Source organism: Palaemon carinicauda, chromosome 2 (genome assembly GCF_036898095.1).
Source record: "Palaemon carinicauda isolate YSFRI2023 chromosome 2, ASM3689809v2, whole genome shotgun sequence".
Lineage (NCBI taxonomy): Eukaryota > Metazoa > Arthropoda > Malacostraca > Decapoda > Palaemonidae > Palaemon > Palaemon carinicauda.
Window position 1 is genome coordinate 33,232,545 of NC_090726.1, and position 20,000 is coordinate 33,252,544.

The 20,000-nt window shown below is 41.2% G+C and overlaps 1 protein-coding gene across 1 annotated transcript in view; it reads right to left on the minus strand.

Moving 5' to 3' along the window:
• LOC137615940 (calponin homology domain-containing protein DDB_G0272472-like) overlaps nucleotides 1-15,372 on the minus strand; it is an 18,770-nt gene extending 3,398 nt beyond the window's left edge. Inside the window, exons 1-2 of the mRNA XM_068345628.1 lie at nucleotides 14,392-15,372; nucleotides 13,984-14,202 (exon numbers count right to left, since the gene is read on the minus strand). Coding sequence (XP_068201729.1) covers nucleotides 13,984-14,202; nucleotides 14,392-15,372 — 1,200 coding nt within the window. The remainder of the gene's footprint in view (nucleotides 1-13,983; nucleotides 14,203-14,391) is intronic.
• Between the last annotated feature and the right edge of the window lie 4,628 nt (nucleotides 15,373-20,000).

Below are 20,000 nucleotides of genomic sequence, written 5' to 3' on the forward strand. Positions count from 1 at the left end.
GCGCAGATCCATATTGTTAAGCCGTAAGTAATATATGAAATATAATTGATATTCATGTTAATGTGCTTAAAGATGAACATAATATAAACATTTCTGGGTCATTTAGTCTTGCATAGAAGGCTAATTTGTTTGTTGTATGTATGTATGTACAGTATGTATGTCAAAATTTGCATTCAGCCACACGTTTGTATATGTCTATAGAATGTATTTGTGCATGTTAAGGTCTTTATAGACTTCATAAATTTCTAATGACTTATATGTATAATACATTATCATACATTTTACATGTCTAACCATAAATCAATCTATGCTTTTTACTAACATTTAAAATTACGATTCTTCACTTTGTTTTATTTCGACTTGTTATATTGGCGCATTTATCAATTTATTTTCTCTACTTAAATGTTCCCAAATTATTCATATATACATCAAATACTAAAAAAACGATAATCTCTCTAATGTATAGTCTGGCTATCTGTTCTCTCAACTCCAGTATGTCAAACAGATGTTTACAAAGACTCCTTGAAAATACGCAAATATTTCAGCCAATGAAAAGTTGGGTAAAGTAGAGACTTCTGATTGGCTAAAGCTGTGCTTCTATTCTTACTTCGATAAGACAGGTTCGCTGTTTTACTTGCGTTCTTGATAAGGTTGTGGAAGGAAGCTGTCATGAATAAGTGATTTTATCAAAGAAAATGGACTTGACCAATGTTTATTATTTGTGATATTGAATTATCCCTTGCAAAGGGGGCTGCATAATTGCAAAAGCCCGTGCTTGGCCGCAAGGGTCAGGCAATCTACAACAACAACAACCTCTGCAAAAATTTCCAGTGTAAATATTGCTTATAACCTAGCAGCACTCTTCATAACAACAATGGAAAGAAATTTAATTTTTGTTTTTCAGAGTTGAGATTACCAGAAGAAACCAATATTGTATTATTATTATTATTATTATTATTATTATTATTATTATTATTATTATTATTACTTGCTAAGCCACAACCCTATTTGGAAAAGCAGGATGCTATAAGCCCGGGAACTCCAACAGGGAAAATAGCCCAGTGAGGAAAATAAACAAAGAAAAGACAAATATAGATATGTAGATCAATAATGCTCTTATGGATCTTGTTTCCAGGCAGATAACCCGCATTTCATATCATAGCAAGAATTTTCCCGTATTTCAAGTGTAAAGCGGGGCAATGACCGCTTTCATTGCATGCTAGAAGTAAGACCTATTTAGTATAATACGAGATCTAATCGTACTAAACCCCCCAAAATAATTTTGGATGAAGTAACTCATATTTAGGCTGGTCACTATTTTGACCAACTCATGTTTGATGAATGATTCCCATGACCCCATACCTGAGGGAAGAGAATACAGGTCAGCATTAGCAGATGAATGTATGATGTCAATGTACAGACTACACCTAATAGAACATTTCTAGTTTTGGAAACAAGTCGGTTAAAGTAATTATCTATGCCTTTTCCAGTTAATTATATTTGTGAGGAATTAAAATTTTAGCATGAAACTCTTATTGCGATATAGAAGACTCGCCTTTCTGGCCAACGGCTTAAGGCTTTTAAAAGCTTGCCTGTACAAGGCAACAACATACCTATATAAATTTAAAATCTTGTTCTTTGTTAAAGCGCTTCCAATCAAAAAGAAAATTGTCTACGTTACTACCAAAGACTACACATTGACAATACAATAATTCAAATGTTACAAACATGGACAACTAAACTACTCTTGAGATGTCAAAAGTCTTATGAAGCCTTTAAATTCCCTTCACGGCTTTTTGCAAGGCAAGACATCCATCCTGACACAAATACATTAACTATTATGTCTTCTATTAGATATAGCTAACTAGCATTCCGTATGTGAACTTTGAGGCTATATTTCTATGGGGATTTGTTTCTTATTAATTCTTAATGCTAACGGCAGAAACCGTCTACAGGCCATGGTTAATATTCTAATGAAGTTCTTTTTCAGAAGGAATTTTCATACAGGCGACAAATTTTACCAACCAAGAGCAATGTAGAAGTTATGGTATTACAAAGCACAAGAGGATTGTGTTGTGTTGAAATATAACAAAACTAGTTCTATTTTCCACGTTGATTTCCTGATGTGATAAAGAAGTCAAGATAGCGTAGCCCACCATAAAAAAAATGTTGGAAAATGCTTATCATTTTGGTAGTGTCTGGAAGTATTTGTTGCGAATTTTAACTTGAAAATTATAAAAGTAAAAAGAATAGATTAGTGTGGACGATTTTTTATATGATAAATAAAGCGTATTATGTTTCCCGAGATTCCCGTAGTTTCAAGTTGTTTTAGTGTATGTCATCAAGGCTACTTATAAAGTTGGTTTTCCTTCGTGGAAAACATCGGAAAAACTGGACTCTCTCTCTCTCTCTCTCTCTCTCTCTCTCTCTCTCTCTCTCTCTCTCTCTCTCTCTAATAGTCATTACTAAGTGGGAACAAAATCCACATGCCGAACGTTCTCAGCATATTATAATTGTTTATTTATTTTAACTATGGGATATATTTTAGTTTTATTTTGGATATATTTTAATTTTATTTTACCAGCCATCCTACCTCTCAATGGCAATGGAATTATCGGAAATTTAGTTAATTTTGTGTTATTGTTACCACATCTGACCCTTTATATGAATGTTATACTTGTCTTTTATTTATTTATTATTATTATTATTATTATTATTATTATTATTATTATTATTTGCTAAGCTGCAGCCCTAGTTGGAAAAGCAGGATGCTATAAGCCCAGGGGCCCCAAGAGGGAAAATAGCTCAGTGAGGAAAGGAAACAAGGAAAAATTAAATATTTCAAGAACAGTGACAACATCAAGATAAATATTTCCCATATAAACTATAAAAACTTTAACAAAACAAGTGGAAGAAATAAGATAGAATAATGTGTCCGAGTGTACCCTCAAGCAAGAGAACTCCAACCATTCATGAGCGACCTTTAAACCTTTAATTGCCTCCGGGAGTATCTTCAGCTTTTACCCATTTTCAAATTGGGTCCCTGTTTCGATTCGAACATATTCAACATTTCAAATATATTTTGTATGGTAATATTAAAAAATAAAAACCGATATATCAAAATAAAAGTTTAGTTTCTATTATAGAATGAAAGTAGATGAAAAGATAAATAAATTAACACGAAACACAAAAATAGATAACTGAAAACCAGTGATTAAGATGAGGACGAAATGCAACTACAGTCAAATGAGACTCTTGAATAAACACAAGAAGACTTAGCGAACAGTAGCACATTTCGTGACCATTCTAAGGTCAAGTTGACAACAAGGACTCTGTAAGAGTCCCAGTCACTTAACACGACAGAACAATCACAGAAGTCTTATAAGGAGAGGTATTGAAACCATGGCTACTGCTGTCACTGCTGATTCTGCTGACACGACAAGAAATACTGGTCTAAGTGGTAATTTCCCTGACTGGTGATCTCCAGACTGGGGTTCGAGTATCGCTCAAACTCGTTCGTTTCTTTGGTCGCTACAATCTCACCATCCTTGCGAGCTAAGGGTGGGGGGGGGGAAGCTTATAGGTCTGTCTGCTATGTCATTAGCAGTCATTGCCTGGCCCTCATAGGCCCTAGCTTGGAGGGGGAGGAGGGGGCCTTGGGCGCTTATCATATTATGTATATATGGTCAGTCTCTAGGGCATTGACCTGCTTGATGGGGCAACGTCTGTGACTGACTTTTCTCTCTTGTTTTTCATTCAGTTAGTTGAGTTAGATTATGGGATTTGGGGCCGGGGAGACCAATTAGTTTGGTGAGTAATTTTTATTTTCCCTTTTTGTTCAAGTTCTTTTATGTTCTCGTCTATTTCGAGATATTGCAATATCCTCTTGCAAATTACTGCATAATTTGCATGCTTGAAGGAGATGGAGAATGTGTGCAAAAAAAAAAAAAATTTTGTTTTATGCAATAAAATTTGAGAAAAATTGTGAAGGAAATATGAGTGTGTTTAGACTGGAAATAATCCACAGGAAATCTTCTCATGAGATGGAAAATATATAAGGATATATTGAAAAAAAGGCAGCGAATTTAGCAGTTGCTGAAGGGCGCCGTTTTCCATATACTTTATCAGTGGATATTATTTCCTTAGATTTTTTTTTAAATTCTATTCAGCAGTAAGATTTCAAATTTTGTTGATATGGGAAAATAAAACCAATATATTGGGTTAATAGAAACTGGATTACCCTTTTTTTTGGTGTATATATATATATATATATATATATATATATATATATATATATATATATATATAGGGTAAAAGAATCAATGAATTCATTTTGAAAACTGAATCTCATTCCAACATCTGTCAAATGTCTCTAGATACAGACAGAAAAGACATTTAAAGGTTTAAAGGTCACTCATGATGACAGAGGAAAGAGACAGTGACATTGCCCTATCAAGCAGGACAATGCCCTAGAGAGTGACTATATATATGCATATAATCAGCGCCCAAGCCCGCTCTCCACCCAAAGCTAAGACCAAGGAGGGTCAGGCAATGGCTGCTGATGACTCAGCACATAGACTTTAGGTTCCCCCCCCCAACCCCCCATCCTTGGCTCACAAGGATGGTGAGGTTACAGTGACCAAAGAAACTAGCGAGCTTGAGCGGGATTCAAACCGCAGTCTGGCGTTCAGCAGCCAGGGAATCTTATTCCATCTGTCAAATGTTTTCAGAAACTGGACAAGTTTCCCAACTTCCAGTTTAGAATTATGAAATATGGACTTTCACAGAGACCATTCTAAGCACTATAGGTTCGCTTGCTGTGAGCGATCAGTTGAAAATCTCCCACCATCACCAATCTGCAGATTGATATGAACTTTAGATTCATTTTATGTATGAGAGTCTACGAAAATTATAATTGAATATTTCAAAAATATATTCTATATAAAACTAAAAATTAGAAATTTAAACTATTAGAAATTTCAAAAATCCTTAGATTAAGAAGAGGATAATTGTTAATTATTTACTTATTTATCTATCTATCTATATCTATATCTATATATATATATATATATATATATATAATATATATATGTAATATATATATATATATATATAATATATATATATGTATACACAATCAGACATAAACAGGCACATACACCACCACAGAGATTATCCATATTGCTTTCATCTTGAAGAGAGTGTATTACTAGAATCCCATTGAATGTTAAGTGTTGGCCTTTAGATAGCGATGCTTACAGCTTCAGCTATCATGAGCTGGCCATAGTTCCTCTCCTTCTGAACAACGTGTGTTCCTTCAAATCATTCTGTATGAGAGGGTTTCTGGTTGTGGATATCAATATAATGTTCGTTTATTGACCCCCGATTTCTGCGGGGTTGCGTACATCTTCAGGGTGTCGTGATTCACATATTTCCTCTGGGTAAACCAGCACTATATTGATATCCACGACCAGAAACCCACTCATACAGAATGATTTGAAGGAACACACGTTGTTCAGAAGGAGAGGAACTATGGCCAGCTCATAATAGATGGAGCTGTAAACATCGCCATTTGAAGGCCAACACTTAACCATCAATGGGATTCTAATTATACGCTTCCTTCTACTAGAAAGCCATGTGTGTGTGAATATGTCATATATATATATATATATATATATATATATATATATATATATATATATATATATATATTTATATTTATATATATATGTAAATATATAGAAATTAATCAATTCATATATACCACTAACAAAGTGACATACATAAGGGTTTCGCTCTGGCCAAAGAGCTCATCAGGTGGGTTTTGCCCACATCCATTATTGCAGGCTTGGTTCCCACGACCCTTTCTTCCTTCCCTCTTTTTTTTATTTCCTTTTCATCTCAATTCATAATTCATCAGTACTTCATAAATGTATTATGATAATTCATGACATATTTAAGTCGGAAGAATAAGGGAAGCAATTTGAAACCTACTTCAGTTTTCTGGGCATTGAACTTACGGGTTTTTCCGCCGCGCCAGAGGTTGCCCTTCCTACTGAAATAGCTTTCGGCCAACTTCCCTCACTAAAGCTAGCCTATTAGAGGTCAGTCATGACTTATATTTGAGTCGGAAGAATAAGAGAAGCAATTTGAAACCTACTTCAGTTTTCTGGGCATTGAACTTACGGGTTTTTCCGCCGCGCCAGAGGTTGCCCTTCGTACTGAAATAGCTTTCGGCCAACTTCCCTCACTACAGCTAGCCTATTAGGGGTCAGTCATGTCTTATATTTGAGTCAGAAGAATAAGAGAAGCAATTTGAAACCTACTTCAGTTTTCTGGACATTGAACTTACGGGTTTTTCTGCCGCGCCAGAGGTTGCCCTTCGTACTGAAATAGCTTTCGGCCAACTTCCCTCACTACAGCTAGCCTATTAGGGGTCAGTCATGACTTGTATTTGAGTTAGATTACTTAGAGAAGCAATTTGAAACCTACTTCAGTTTTCTGGGCATTGAACTTACGGGTTTTTCCGCCGCGCCAGAGGTTGCCCTTCCTACTGAAATAGCTTTCGGCCAACTTCCCTCACTACAGCTAGCCTATTAGGGGTCAGTCATGACTTGTATATGAGTTGGATTACTTAGAGAAGCAATTTGAAACCTCCTTCAGTTTTCTGGGCATTGAACTTACGGGTTTTTCCGCCACGCCAGAGGTTGCCCTTCCTACTGAAATAGCTTTCGGCCAACTTCCCTCACTAAAGCTAGCCTATTAGGGGTCAGTTATGACTTATATTTGAGTCGGAAGAATAAGGGAAGCAATTTGAAACCTGCTTCAGTTTTCTGGGCATTGAACTTACGGGTTTTTCCGCCGCGCCAGAGGTTGCCCTTCCTACTGAAATAGCTTTCGGCCAACTTCCCTCACTACAGCTAGCCTATTAGGGGTCAGTCATGACTTGTATATGAGTTGGATTACTTAGAGAAGCAATTTGAAACCTACTTCAGTTTTCTGGGCAAAGAACTTACGGGTTTTTCCGCCGCGCCAGAGGTTGCCCTTCCTACTGAAATAGCTCTCGGCCAACTTCCCTCACTATAGCTAGCCTATTAGGGGTCAGTCATGACTTATATTTGAGTCGGAAGAATAAGGGAAGCAATTTGAAACCTGCTTCAGTTTTCTGGGCATTGAACTTACGGGTTTTTCCGCCGCGCCAGAGGTTGCCCTTCGTACTGAAATAGCTTTCAGCCAACTTCCCTCAATACAGCTAGCCTATTAGGGGTCAGTCATGACTTATATTTGAGTCGGAAGAATAAGAGAAGCAATTTGAAACCTACTTCAGTTTCCTGGGCATTGAACTTGCGGGTTTTTCCGCCGCCCCAGAGGTTGCCCTTCCTACTGAAATAGCTTTCGGCCTATTTCCCTCACTACAGCTAGCCTATTAGGGGTCAGTCATGACTTATATTTGAGTCGGAAGAATAAGAGAAGCAATTTGAAACCTACTTCAGGGTTCTGGGCATTGAACTTACGGGGTTTTCTGCCGTGCAAGAGGTTGCCCTTCCTACTGAAATAGCTTTCGGCCAACTTCCCTCACTAAAGCTAGCCTATTAGAGGTCAGTCATGACTTATATTTGAGTCGGAAGAATAAGAGGAGCAATTTGAAACCTACTTCAGTTTTCTGGGCATTGAACTTACGGGTTTTTCCGCCGCGCCAGAGGTTGCCCTTCCTACTGAAATAGCTTTCGGCCAACTTCCCTCACTACAGCTAGCCTATTAGGGGTCAGTCATGTCTTATATTTGAGTCAGAAGAATAAGAGAAGCAATTTGAAACCTACTTCAGTTTTCTGGACATTGAACTTACGGGTTTTTCCGCCGCACCAGAGGTTACCCTTTCTACTGGAATAGCTTTCGGCCAACTTCCCTCACTACACCTAGCTTATTAGGGGTCAGTCATGATTTGTATTTGAGTTGGATTACTTAGAGAAGCAATTTGAAACCTACTTCAGTTTTCTGGGCATTGAACTTACGGGTTTTTCCGCCGCGCCAGAGGTTGCCCTTCCTACTGAAATAGCTTTCGGCCAACTTCCCTCACTACAGCTAGCCTATTAGGGGTCAGTCATGTCTTATATTTGAGTCAGAAGAATAAGAGAAGCAATTTGAAACCTACTTCAGTTTTCTGGACATTGAACTTACGGGTTTTTCCGCCGCACCAGAGGTTACCCTTTCTACTGGAATAGCTTTCGGCCAACTTCCCTCACTACACCTAGCTTATTAGGGGTCAGTCATGATTTGTATTTGAGTTGGATTACTTAGAGAAGCAATTTGAAACCTACTTCAGTTTTCTGGGCATTGAACTTACGGGTTTTTCCGCCGCGCCAGAGGTTGCCCTTCCTACTGAAATAGCTTTCGACCAACTTCCCTCACTACAGCTAGCTTATTAGGGGTCAGTCATGACTTGTATTTGAGTTTGATTACTTAGAGAAGCAATTTGAAACCTACTTCAGTTTTCTGGGCATTGAACCTACGGGTTTTTCTGCTGCGCCAGAGGTTGCCCTTCGTACTGAAATAGCTTTCGGCCAACTTCCCTCACTACAGCTAGCCTATTAGGGGTCAGTCATGACTTGTATTTGAGTTGGATTACTTAGAGAAGCAATTTGAAACCTACTTCAGTTTTCTGGGCATTGAACTTACGGGTTTTTCCGCCGCGCCAGAGGTTGCCCTTCCTACTGAAATAGCTTTCAGCCAACTTCCCTCACTACAGCTAGCCTATTAGGGGTCAGTCATGACTTGTATTGAGTTGGATTACTTAGAGAAGCAATTTGAAACCTCCTTCAGTTTTCTGGGCATTGAACTTACGGGTTTTTCCGCCACGCCAGAGGTTGCACTTCCTACTGAAATAGCTTTCGGCCAACTTCCCTCACTAAATCTAGCCTATTAGGGGTCAGTTATGACTTATATTTGAGTCGGAAGAATAAGAGAAGCAATTTGAAACCTACTTCAGTTTTCTGGGCATTGAACTTACGGGTTTTTCCGCCGCGCCAGAGGTTGCCCTTCCTACTGAAATAGCTTTCGGCCAACTTCCCTCACTATAGCTAGCCTATTAGGGGTCAGTCATGACTTATATTTGAGTCGGAAGAATAAGGGAAGCAATTTGAAACCTGCTTCAGTTTTCTGGGCATTGAACTTACGGGTTTTTCCGCCGCGCCAGAGGTTGCCCTTCGTACTGAAATAGCTTTCAGCCAACTTCCCTCAATACAGCTAGCCTATTAGGGGTCAGTCATGACTTATATTTGAGTCGGAAGAATAAGAGAAGCAATTTGAAACCCACTTCAGTTTTCTGGGCATTGAACTTACGGGTTTTTCCGCCGCGCCAGAGGTTGCCCTTCCTAATGAAATAGCTTTCGGCCTATTTCCCTCACTACAGCTAGCCTATTAGGGGTCAGTCATGACTTATATTTGAGTCGGAAGAATAAGAGAAGCAATTTGAAACCTACTTCAGTTTTCTGGGCATTGAACTTACGGGTTTTTCTGCCGCGCAAGAGGTTGCCCTTCCTAATGAAATAGCTTTCGGCCAACTTCCCTCACTACAGCTAGCCTATTAGGGGTCAGTCATGTCTTATATTTGAGTCGGAAGAATAAGAGAAGCAATTTGAAACCTACTTCAGTTTTCTGGACATTGAACTTACGGGTTTTTCCGCCGCGCCAGAGGTTGCCCTTCCTACTGAAATAGCTTTCAGCCAACTTCCCTCACTACAGCTAGCTTATTAGGGGTCAGTCATGAATTGTATTTGAGTTGGATTACTTAGAGAAGCAATTTGAAACCTACTTCAGTTTTCTGGGCATTGAACTTACGGGTTTTTCCGCCGCGCCAGAGGTTGCCCTTCCTTCTGAAATAGCTTTCCGCCAACTTCCCTCACTCCAGCTAGCCTATTAGTAGTCAGTCGTGACTGATGACATTTGAAATTCAGTGGTGAAGCCAAGGGCCATTGTTTTGCCGGGCGGTGAAGCCAAGTGTCACATTTAGGCCGGGCGATGAAGCCAAGCAGGCCAGGCGGTGAAGCCAAGCGCCATTGTTGGGTTGGGCGATGAAGCCAAGCGGGCTGGGCGATGAAGCCAAGCGGGCTGGGCGATGAAGCCAAGCACCATTCTTTTGCTGGGCGGTAAAGCCAAGCGGGCCAGGTGGTGAAGCCAAGCGCCATTGTAAGCCGGGCTGTGAAGCCAAGCACCATTGTAAGCTGGGCACTGAAGCCAAGTGCCATTGTAGGCCAGGTGTTGAAGCCAAGCACCATTGTTTTGCTGGGCGGTGAAGCAAAGCGGGCTAGGAGGTGGAGCCAAGCACCATTGTTTTGCCAGGCGTTGAAGCCAAGCGGGCCAGGCAGTGAAACCAAGCGTTATTGTAATCCGGGCACTGAAGCCAAGCAGGCCAGGCGGTGAAGCCAAGCACCATTGTTGGGTTGGGCTGTGAAGCCAAGTGCCATTGTACGCCAGACGGTGAAGCCAAGCGCCATTGTAGGCCAGGCGGTGAAGCCAAGCGCCATTGTTGGGCCGGGGGTGAAGCCAAGTATCATGTTTGGGCCGGGCGGTTAAGCCAAGTGGTCCGTGCGGTGAAGCCAAGCGGGCCAGGCGGTGAAGCCAAGCGCCATTGTAGGCGAGGCAGTGAAGCCAAGCAGGCCAGGTGGTGAAGCCAAGCGTCATTTTCCCAACCCAAACAGGACGCGCTCATTCATCATTATACAGTTGTTCTTCACCTGCATAGCCAGTCCTTAAGCCTAAAAAAAAAAAAAAATAAAAAAAAAAAAAAATCAATTTAACAATCCTAAGTGCTATTGTTGGGCCCGGCGATGAAGCCAAGCGGGCCAGGCGGTGAAACCAAGCGGCATTGTTGTGCCGGGCGATGAAGCCAAGCGGGCCAGGCGGTGAAGCCAAGCGCCATTGTTGTGCCGGGCGATGAAGCCAAGCGGGCCAGGCGGTGAAGCCAAGGGCCATTGTTGTGCCGGGCGATGAAGCCAAGAGGGCCAGGCGGTAAAGCCAAGGGCCATTGTTGTGCCTGGCGATGAAGCCAAGCGGGCCAGGCGGCGAAGCCAAGCGCCATTGTTGTGCCGGGCGATGAAGCCAAGCGGGCCAGGCGGTGAAGACAAGCGCCATTGTTGTGCCGGGCGATGAAGCCAAGCGGGCCAGGCGGTGAAGCCAAGGGCCATTGTTGTGCCGGGCGATGAAGCCAAGCGGGCCAGGCGGTGAAGCCAAGCGCCATTGTTGTGCCGGGCGATGAAGCCAAGCGGGCCAGGCGGTGAAGCCAAGGGCCATTGTTGTGCCGGGCGATGAAGCCACGCGGGCCAGGCGGTGAAACCAAGCGCCATTGTTTTGCCGGGCGATGAAGCCAAGCGGGCCAGGAAATGAAGCCAAGCGCCATTGTTGTGCCGGTCAATGAAGCCAAGCGGGCCAGGCGGTGAAGCCAAGCGCCATTGTTGTGCCGGGCAATGAAGCCAAGCGCCATTGTTGTGCTGGGCGATGAAGCCAAGCGCCATTGTTGTGCCGGGCAATGAAGCCAAGCGGGCCAGGCGGTGAAGCCAAGCGCCATTGTTGTGCCGGGCGATGAAGCCAAGCGGGCCAGGCGGTGAAGCCAAGGGCCATTGTTGTGGCGGGCGATGAAGCCAAGCGGGCCAGGCGGTGAAGCCAAGGGCCATTGTTGTGCCGGGCAATGAAGCCAAGCGGGCCAGGCGGTGAAGCCAAGCGCCATTGTTGTGCCGGGCGATGAAGCCAAGCGCCATTGTTGTGCCGGGCGATGAAGCCAAGCGGGCCAGGCGGTGAAGCCGAGCGCCATTGTTGTGCCGGGCATTGAAGCCAAGCGGGCCAGGCGGTGAAGCCGAGCGCCATTGTTGTGCCGGGCGATGAAGCCAAGCGGGCCAGGCGGTGAAGCCGAGCGCCATTGTTGTGCCGGGCGACGAAGCCAAGCGGGCCAGGCGGTGAAGCCGAGCGCCATTGTTGTGCCGGGCGACGAAGCCAAGCGGGCCAGGCGGTGAAGCCAAGGGCCATTGTTGTGCCGGGCGACGAAGCAAAGCGGGCCAGGCGGTGAAGCCAAGGGCCACTGTTGTGCCGGGCGATGAAGCCAATCGGGCCAGGCGGAGAAGCCAAGGGCCATTGTTTTTCCGGGCGATGAAGCCAAGCGGGCAAGGCGATGAAGCCAAGTGCCATTGTTTTGCCGGGCGATGAAGGCAAACGGGCCAGGCGGTGAAGCCAAGCGCCATTTTCTGGGCCGGGCAGTGAAGCCAAACGGGCCAGGCGGTGAAGCCAAGCGCCATTGTTTTGCCGGGCGATGAAGCCAAGCGGGCCAGGCGGTGAAGCCAAGCGCCATTGTTGTGCCGGGTGATGAAGCCAAGCGGGCCAGGCGGTGAAGCCAAGCGCCATTGTTGTGCCGGGCGATGAAGCCAAGCGGGCCAGGCGGTGAAGCCAAGGGCCATTGTTGTGCCGGGCGATGAAGCCAAGCGGGCCAGGCGGTGAAGCCAAGGGCCATTGTTGTGCCGGGCAATGAAGCCAAGCGGGCCAGGCAATGAAGCCTAGCGCCATTGTTGGGCCGGGCATTGAAGCCACGCAGGCCAGGTGGTGAAACCAAGCGCCATTTTGCCCAGGCGGTGAAGCCAAGTGCCATTTTAGGCCAGGCGGTGAAGCCAAGTGCCATTGTAGGCCGGGCGGTGAAGCCAAGCGTCATTTTACCCACTCAAACAAAACACGCTCATTCATCATTATTAGGGTTTCTTCACCTGCATAGCCAGTCCTTAAGCCTAAAAAAGAACATTAAACCTAAAAAAAAAACCTTAAGCCTAAAAAAGAAAACCTTAAGCCTAAAAAAAACCTTAAGCCTAAAATAAACCTTAAACCTAAGAAAAAAACCTTAAGCCTAAAAACAAACTTTAAACCTAAAAAAAAAACCTTAAGCCTAAAAAAAAACCTGAAGCTTAAAAAAATGAAGAATTTTGTGAGGGCATCAGCTCACCAATTGTAAGGACCAAAACTTACTCTGCTCATCCCAGTTCTTCAACCTTCATCAGCAGCCATTTGATATCGGAACACCTTTCCAGACTGACCTGCTCCGAAGAGGCGCAGCTTCCTTCACTAGCTGATTATCTTGGTCCAACCTGTAAGGACAAGACTGCCTACTAGAAGAAGCCTAGCTCGTTCCCTCTGCAGAGCCGGTCTTCTAGATTATTTCCCCAGAACCACCCGAAGGTTGATATCCGAAAGAATAGATCTAGATATCCGACCATTTGTACATTTGACAAATGGCTTGTACTCGTCCATCAAGGTACAGAGCATACTACAATCAGCGGGGTTTCTTCCCTCAGTAGGCCATTGTCCTCCAGGTTATTCCAAGAGTTGTAATTCAAGCTGGATAGTTAAGCCTTGCATCCTCCAAGCTGGTCAGTCCTTCCAAGTATCCTCCCTCTAGCTGTCTGTCAATCAGTTAGTCCATAGATCCCGGTGGGGGGGGGGATCTCCTTCCTGTGGATGTGGTATCTCGAACTTGTCCTGATTGGATTGAGCACAATTATCTGAAGGTTTAGTCCTGGCAAAATTCGGCTGAATCTCCTTTCCCTCACAAAATAAACTGAAATTAAACTTTTTTTTTTCTTTCTTTTTTTGGGGGTTTTTCATTTTTAGATTTTTTTTATTTTTTTCATTTTTTTTTTATTATTTTTTTTTCATTTTTTCTTTTTATCCATTTGCTGATCGAAGTATTTAAGTACCAGTGAGACTCCTCAGAAGCCATTCGATATGATCAGCTGCTAATTGAACCTGCTTAATGGTACCACTGATGGTGATTAAATTACTATATTCGTGCTTTCGTGGCATATCTATTAAGCTGACTCCACTCTGCCGGGTGATTTCCATCAGCTTCCTTCCTTCCACTCCATATATGGCTCTGTGGAACTTCCTCGGGACATTCAAGCCGACAGCCACGTACCCGTTGAGGCCACAGTCCCTTGTGGTGGTGGCTCTAACCTTTTCACCTTGGAAGGTGATGTGACTACTTTTTGGCTTCTCGGGTTCCAGGTCAAACACGATAGGTTTTCTAGTAGTTTTTGCAATCTTTTCTTCCTTTTGCTTCTCCTCCTCCTCCTCGTCCTCGACCCTGGAAGTTTCCTTTTCGAGCTTCTGCTCTTCTTGGCGGTTGTTGGTGTCAGGGAGAGCGCCTTTTGAGGCTAGTAGCCAGCCAAGCACCTGACCCACACCAGATGCCCCTGCAACTTCCTCCTTCTCAGCCTTACGTCCGTTGGGATCCTGGTCCTCTGCCTCGACTACTTTTTCCTCACTTTTATTGTCTCTGACATCCTTTTGGACATCTTCCTTCTGACCATCCTTAATATCCATCTCGGTCGAGATTTCTAAACTTTTCCTGTTAAGTCTCACTTTCCTCATTCCAGGTCTGTTTTCTTTCTTCTTATCTCCCAGTTCAATTTCCTCCTTGAGTGAAGGGATGATCTCATTTGCCGCAAGCAGCTCGTGCTTCAAACTAACATTTTTTTCAGACTTGAATTTTTCCAGTTCCTCCCTCAATTGAATATTTTGTTGCTCAAAGTCACTCAATTTATTCAAATTTTCTTTCTTTAGAGTTTCTAACTCTTGTAAAAGGCATTTGTAGCGGCCATTTCTGATAAGATCATTTATCCTTGCCTCGTCGAGGCTCTTTTGGAGTTCAAGTCTCTGTTCTGAAATCTGCTCAATTACTTCCATCTTTTCAACGAACTTTTCCAGTTTCCTTTTGTTATGACGAACTTTTTCTAATTTCTGAGTCAGTTTAGTATTTGATTTGTCTTTTTCCATTAATTTATTTTTATATTGTTCAAGAACTACTTTTTTATTGCAGAGTTCCTGTTTTAGATGTTCGTTTGTTCGTTCCAGGTCGTCATTCTTGGATGCCAAATTTTCCATCTCGATTTTCTTATCGATTTGAAGAGTTCCAATAATTTTAGAGAGATGTTGATTCTCTGTTCTCAGCTCTTCATTCTCTGCTAAGAATTTCGATTCTACTTCCTTTCTGGAGCTGATCTCTGCAAACGCTGCTTCCAGTTCCTTTCCCAGGGAACTGATGCGTTCCTCCAATGGCTTTTGAACATTCTTATTCTCCTTCTTCTCCACCTCTTCTCTTTTCTGTTCCTTTTCCTCTGGGGGTCCTCCTTTCACCTTCTCCTCCATCCCGCCCTCAGAGTTGAAGGGGTCCTTAGACCTTATCCAAGAGGTCATCCTATACATTAAGGATACTTCCTCTTGTGGTTCCGTGAAAACCACACTGCAAACTGTTTTAACTTGAAGATGACCAGTATTAAACTGGGACATCTTGTTTGTTTCTCCTTGCTGCATGTTTAGCATTCCTAGAAAACTCTTACTCATTTTGATTTGCTTTGAAAAATCTATATGATAGATGACTAGATTCTTCTTCTTTTTTCAGGCATAATATTAAAAACGTAAATTTTCCCTCAAACGATTCCCGGAGACCCTTTGGATCGGGAATCTTTTTGGAGACACCGGAAAGACAAGAATGATTCTTGAAGACTCTGGAGACAATTTCGTTGGCTCCGAGAGAAACCCTGAGCTACCCGGGGAGGGAAATTCCCCCTTCTAGAAGGGGGGGAGGGGGAACTCCTCTTTCTTTTGTTTTCGATTTAAGAACCTCTGTCGTAAGATTCTCATTTCTTTCCTTCTTCGGAACATTAAAATATCTCCGCCATTGAACAATCTCTTTCCATCCTTTCCAAGGAGAAATTCTCGGAAAACTTTCACCGAAAAAAGATGAAATATAAAAGATTTATTAACATCGAAAGTTGAATTCACTAATAGATTTTACTGTCATTTTATTGTGCAACAAATGAAGTCCTTTAAATTGATATAGAGTTTCTCTAAATAAAAAAAATTGACATTTTTTTCAGCTCTTTAGAAACCGAGCCGTCTTGGCTTAGCTTCGCTGAGAAATCTCGGAAGTCGGAATAAATCTTTTTCGTTTAATAGAATTTTTTCGCGTTACGAAGTATAGCGAAAAATAATTGTCCTAACGACATGTAAGCAGATCTTAGTGTCTTGTTACTTAAGTTCAGTTGTTATGTAGGCAGTGGCCAATGAGAATTTAGTGTTGGGTGAAACGTATTCGATGTTTGAAGAGGTATTTAGTAAGTGGTCACTTTCTAGCGCACGCTAGCCCGAGCAAGTCGAATTTATTATCCAGGACGCCAGGCAGGGTCAAATACAGCTTCAGATGTGAATAGCGTTTTCACGCTAGCAATCAGAATGCTGAAACCGTTTCAAGAAGTGATGGACAATCTATTATCCGATTTCCAGCAGAATATTCAACAAGTATCCGCACCTCGTTAAAGTATGATGGAAAACCATTTGAATGAGCATCGCGTTATTTTGAGGAAACTGATACGAAAATGATAGCATTAGATGCGATTGTTTATCAACTTGGAGGACAAGGAACATCTAAAACTGCTGTAGAAACGAGTTCGTACGCAAAGAGCAGCATCGCCGAAAGTGTCAAGCTAGTTAAAGATCGAGGGAAAGTCTGTGGATTCATATCAACTTTGATGGAAGAGGTCTAGAGCTCAATAAAGGCCGTGAGTTGACATTGGAGCCGGGAATGTACCAAGAAAGACGTCGAAAAGATAAGTGAAAATATAGCTGTTTTTATTTTGAATACTTAGCAGTTGGTACAAGGAAATTGGAGCATTGTGTTTATTTTATTTTATTGTTTTTAATCGCCTGTTGGTTGTTGTTATTCACAATACATTGAACAGAATTAGATTGGGTCCGGTAAGATAGTCATTGACGTCTAAAAGGGCGATCACAAAATTCCATTTCAAAACCGTTACTGTGGTTGTTGGATTGGGTAACAATAGGTCAGAAAGGGACGAATCAAAATTTATTAAAAGAGAATGGGTGACACTGGTATCAGAAAAACTAAGAATAATTCCTTTGACGGTGACCAAGGATGGAAATGGTAAGCAAAGGCTGGTTTTTTATTACAAACTTTTTAAGGATTTAATCAGTCTACAGTCTGCTTATCACTTAGAAATCTATTAATACGTTGCCAATATCTTTCTCATTGGGGAAAAATTTAAAAGTTTTTTATAATGGCTTATCTTTAGATATTTTTGAAAGCGGCGATACATCTTTACTAAAGTTCTTAAGTCTGTTAGATATTGGAGATCTAAGGAAGTGAAAATTGAAGTAATTTTAGATGATGGCATAGCGGAGGATGGTTGTTTTGAAGGGGCATTGGATGCTAGTTATATTTTTTTTTTAAAGCTTCAAGATTTGATTTATTCACAAGAAAGTATAATTGGTTTTCAGACTCTAAATTATATTTGGAAAGGTTTACAGTGGTCGAATACTGAAGGCAAATTTCGTAACTACAGTATCAGGATAAACTATGTCGTTAAAGACCTTGTTTAGATGCCAAACCTTCTGAATTAACAAAAACGTTATTTTAACGAATATCTTTTGGACAGAATTGTCTGTTACATAATTTCCACGAAATTTGTCGTGAGAGGTATTGTTAAAATGAAAACGATAAAGTATTTCTGTATTTTTTCATATTGAGCCAAGCTAGTTGGGAACTTAATGGAGAAATATCAGATGCTCTACTTGAGATCACGTTTTGACGCAGAAATTCATTCTTTTTATTTTGGTCGTTACTTTAACTATATACTTGCATCAGACTTATTTAACCTATTACTTCATTGTGACGCCTAAGATGTAGGCAGTTTATCACTATATTGTGACGCCTAAGGTGTAGGCAGTTTATCACAATATTGTGACGCCTAAGGTGTAGGCAGTTTATCACTATATTGTGACGCCTAAGGTGTAGGCAGTTTATCACTGAATTGTGACGCCTAAGATGTAGGCAGTTTATCACTATATTGTGTCGCCTCAGATGTACTGTAGCAGCTTAGCACTATATTGTGATGCCTCAGATGTAGGCAGTTTAGCACTATATTGTGACGCCTCAGATGTAGGCAGTTTAGCACTATTTTGTGACGCCTCAGATGTAGGCAGTTTATCACTCTATTGTGACGCCTAAGATGTAGGCAGTTAATTACTATATGGTGACGCATCAGATGTAGGCAATTTATCACATTGCGAAGCCTCGGATGTAGGCAATCTTATCAATATATTGCGACGCCTCATAGGAAATTTACCGCTATATTGCGACGCTTCAGACATAGGAAATTTACCGCTATATTGTGACTCCTCAGATTTAAGTTATATTGTGACGCCTCTGGTGTTGGGAAATTTATATGTTGTGACACCTCAGTAGTAGGTTTGGAGTAATTCTGAAGTTTTTAGCGATGAATACAGCGCATTTTTTTTGCCATGAAAAGAGTGGTTGGAAACTGGACAGCAAATGAATCTTTAAAATTAAACATGAAGGAGCAGGAGGCAGTCGACAGAATTATGTTAGTACTTTGGCAATGTTTGAACGTTGTTCCAGATAAAAAAAAAAAAAAAAAAAAAAAAATTCGATTGTAATGCAAGGAGGTAGCAAAAAGCCAGATTTGGAAATCATAGAAAACCAAAGAATTTAAACTTGTACTGAATACACTGTTCAGGTCATCAATGTATGTTAGCCCAGAAAGAGTACAAAAGAGCGGATATTTTGAAGTGTTGTCAACTAACATGGATGAATGGTCAATTCTTGCTTACATTTTTCTGAGTTATGGACTTGTGAGAGTTATTCATTCTTTAGACTGTTTTTCTACTTTTAAAAATATGTTGAGGTTTTTAATCTCTAATATTGGTGTCCCGGTACAGAGGGAATTGATGCTTTAACTTGAGGTTTGGTGCTTTATACCAAAGGTTATTAATAAAATGGAGGTAAAAATTCTTAAGTAGAATATTCCAGAGTGAAAGTCCTCTCCATCTTGACTGTTGATATTAACGAGGGAAACTTTATTGTTAAACTTTGAGTGTTTACGTAACAAAAGGTTATTACACACGGCAAAGATAAAAGAAAAAAAAAATGGGAAATTTTTCGCTGAAATTCAACTTTGATATGGAAGGTAAAGGTTTTTGAAATTATAAGTATATAAGTACAATGTTTTATTTTTGGAATCTGCTTTCCAGGATCGCGAATGCAATGAAATGCCAGCAGTCGTCTTTGACGGTGGCATCTAATTTGGACAGGAAATTGGGATACCTCAGTTGTCATGGGCATCCTCTATCATCGATGAATGACAGCACCGACAAGGCCTACCAACTTGTCTTTCAACAAAGAGAAACTTACAATAATGGTCACGAGCAAAGCGAAATGCCATTGTATGTTGCTTTATTTATGACTCTTTTATTAGATTCCGGTGCTTTAGTAATCTCCAGTGATCAAGCTATTTATGCCATAACGTGCATGCATGAAATGAGGGGTTACATAGATCCAACGGAAAATTCACTTGGTTAAATCTTTGCAAGCACCTGTGAAACATTAAGCTGGTAGATCGGTGCATACAAAGGATCTTTTTGATAATATGGTGTTGCAGAATCCGTGCGGATTATATTTTCCTATATTGAAGAACTTCTTTATTATTTTGATAGATCATTAAAGTTTTCTTATCTGAGATTTGGGGAATTAAGTTTATTGTAATTTGAATATTTCTTAGTTGATGAGAAAAAAAAAAAATGAAAAATCACCAATACTGTGAAGTTTTTGATATCGGAAGTTGGCACAAATGCTTTTCCATATTTGATGTATTTTGCTTGATACAGAGGAAGCTGGAATGATTTTGTCTTTTGATCGATTTATCTTTAAGAAGTTTTTTAAAAGCTCCTGTAATGTAACCAAACAGAATTTTTTTGTTAAAACTGTGGCTACAAGTTCAAACATCGCAAACGATAACCTCAATGATAGGTGTCTTCATAGAAATGAGTGTTGTTAGTCTGTTTCAAGTAAACATGTTTGTCAAAGGCTTCAAAAAGAGGTTAAATGTGTAAATCATTCAATCGGAACATTTATTTCTTTCTCTCCATTTCTTTCC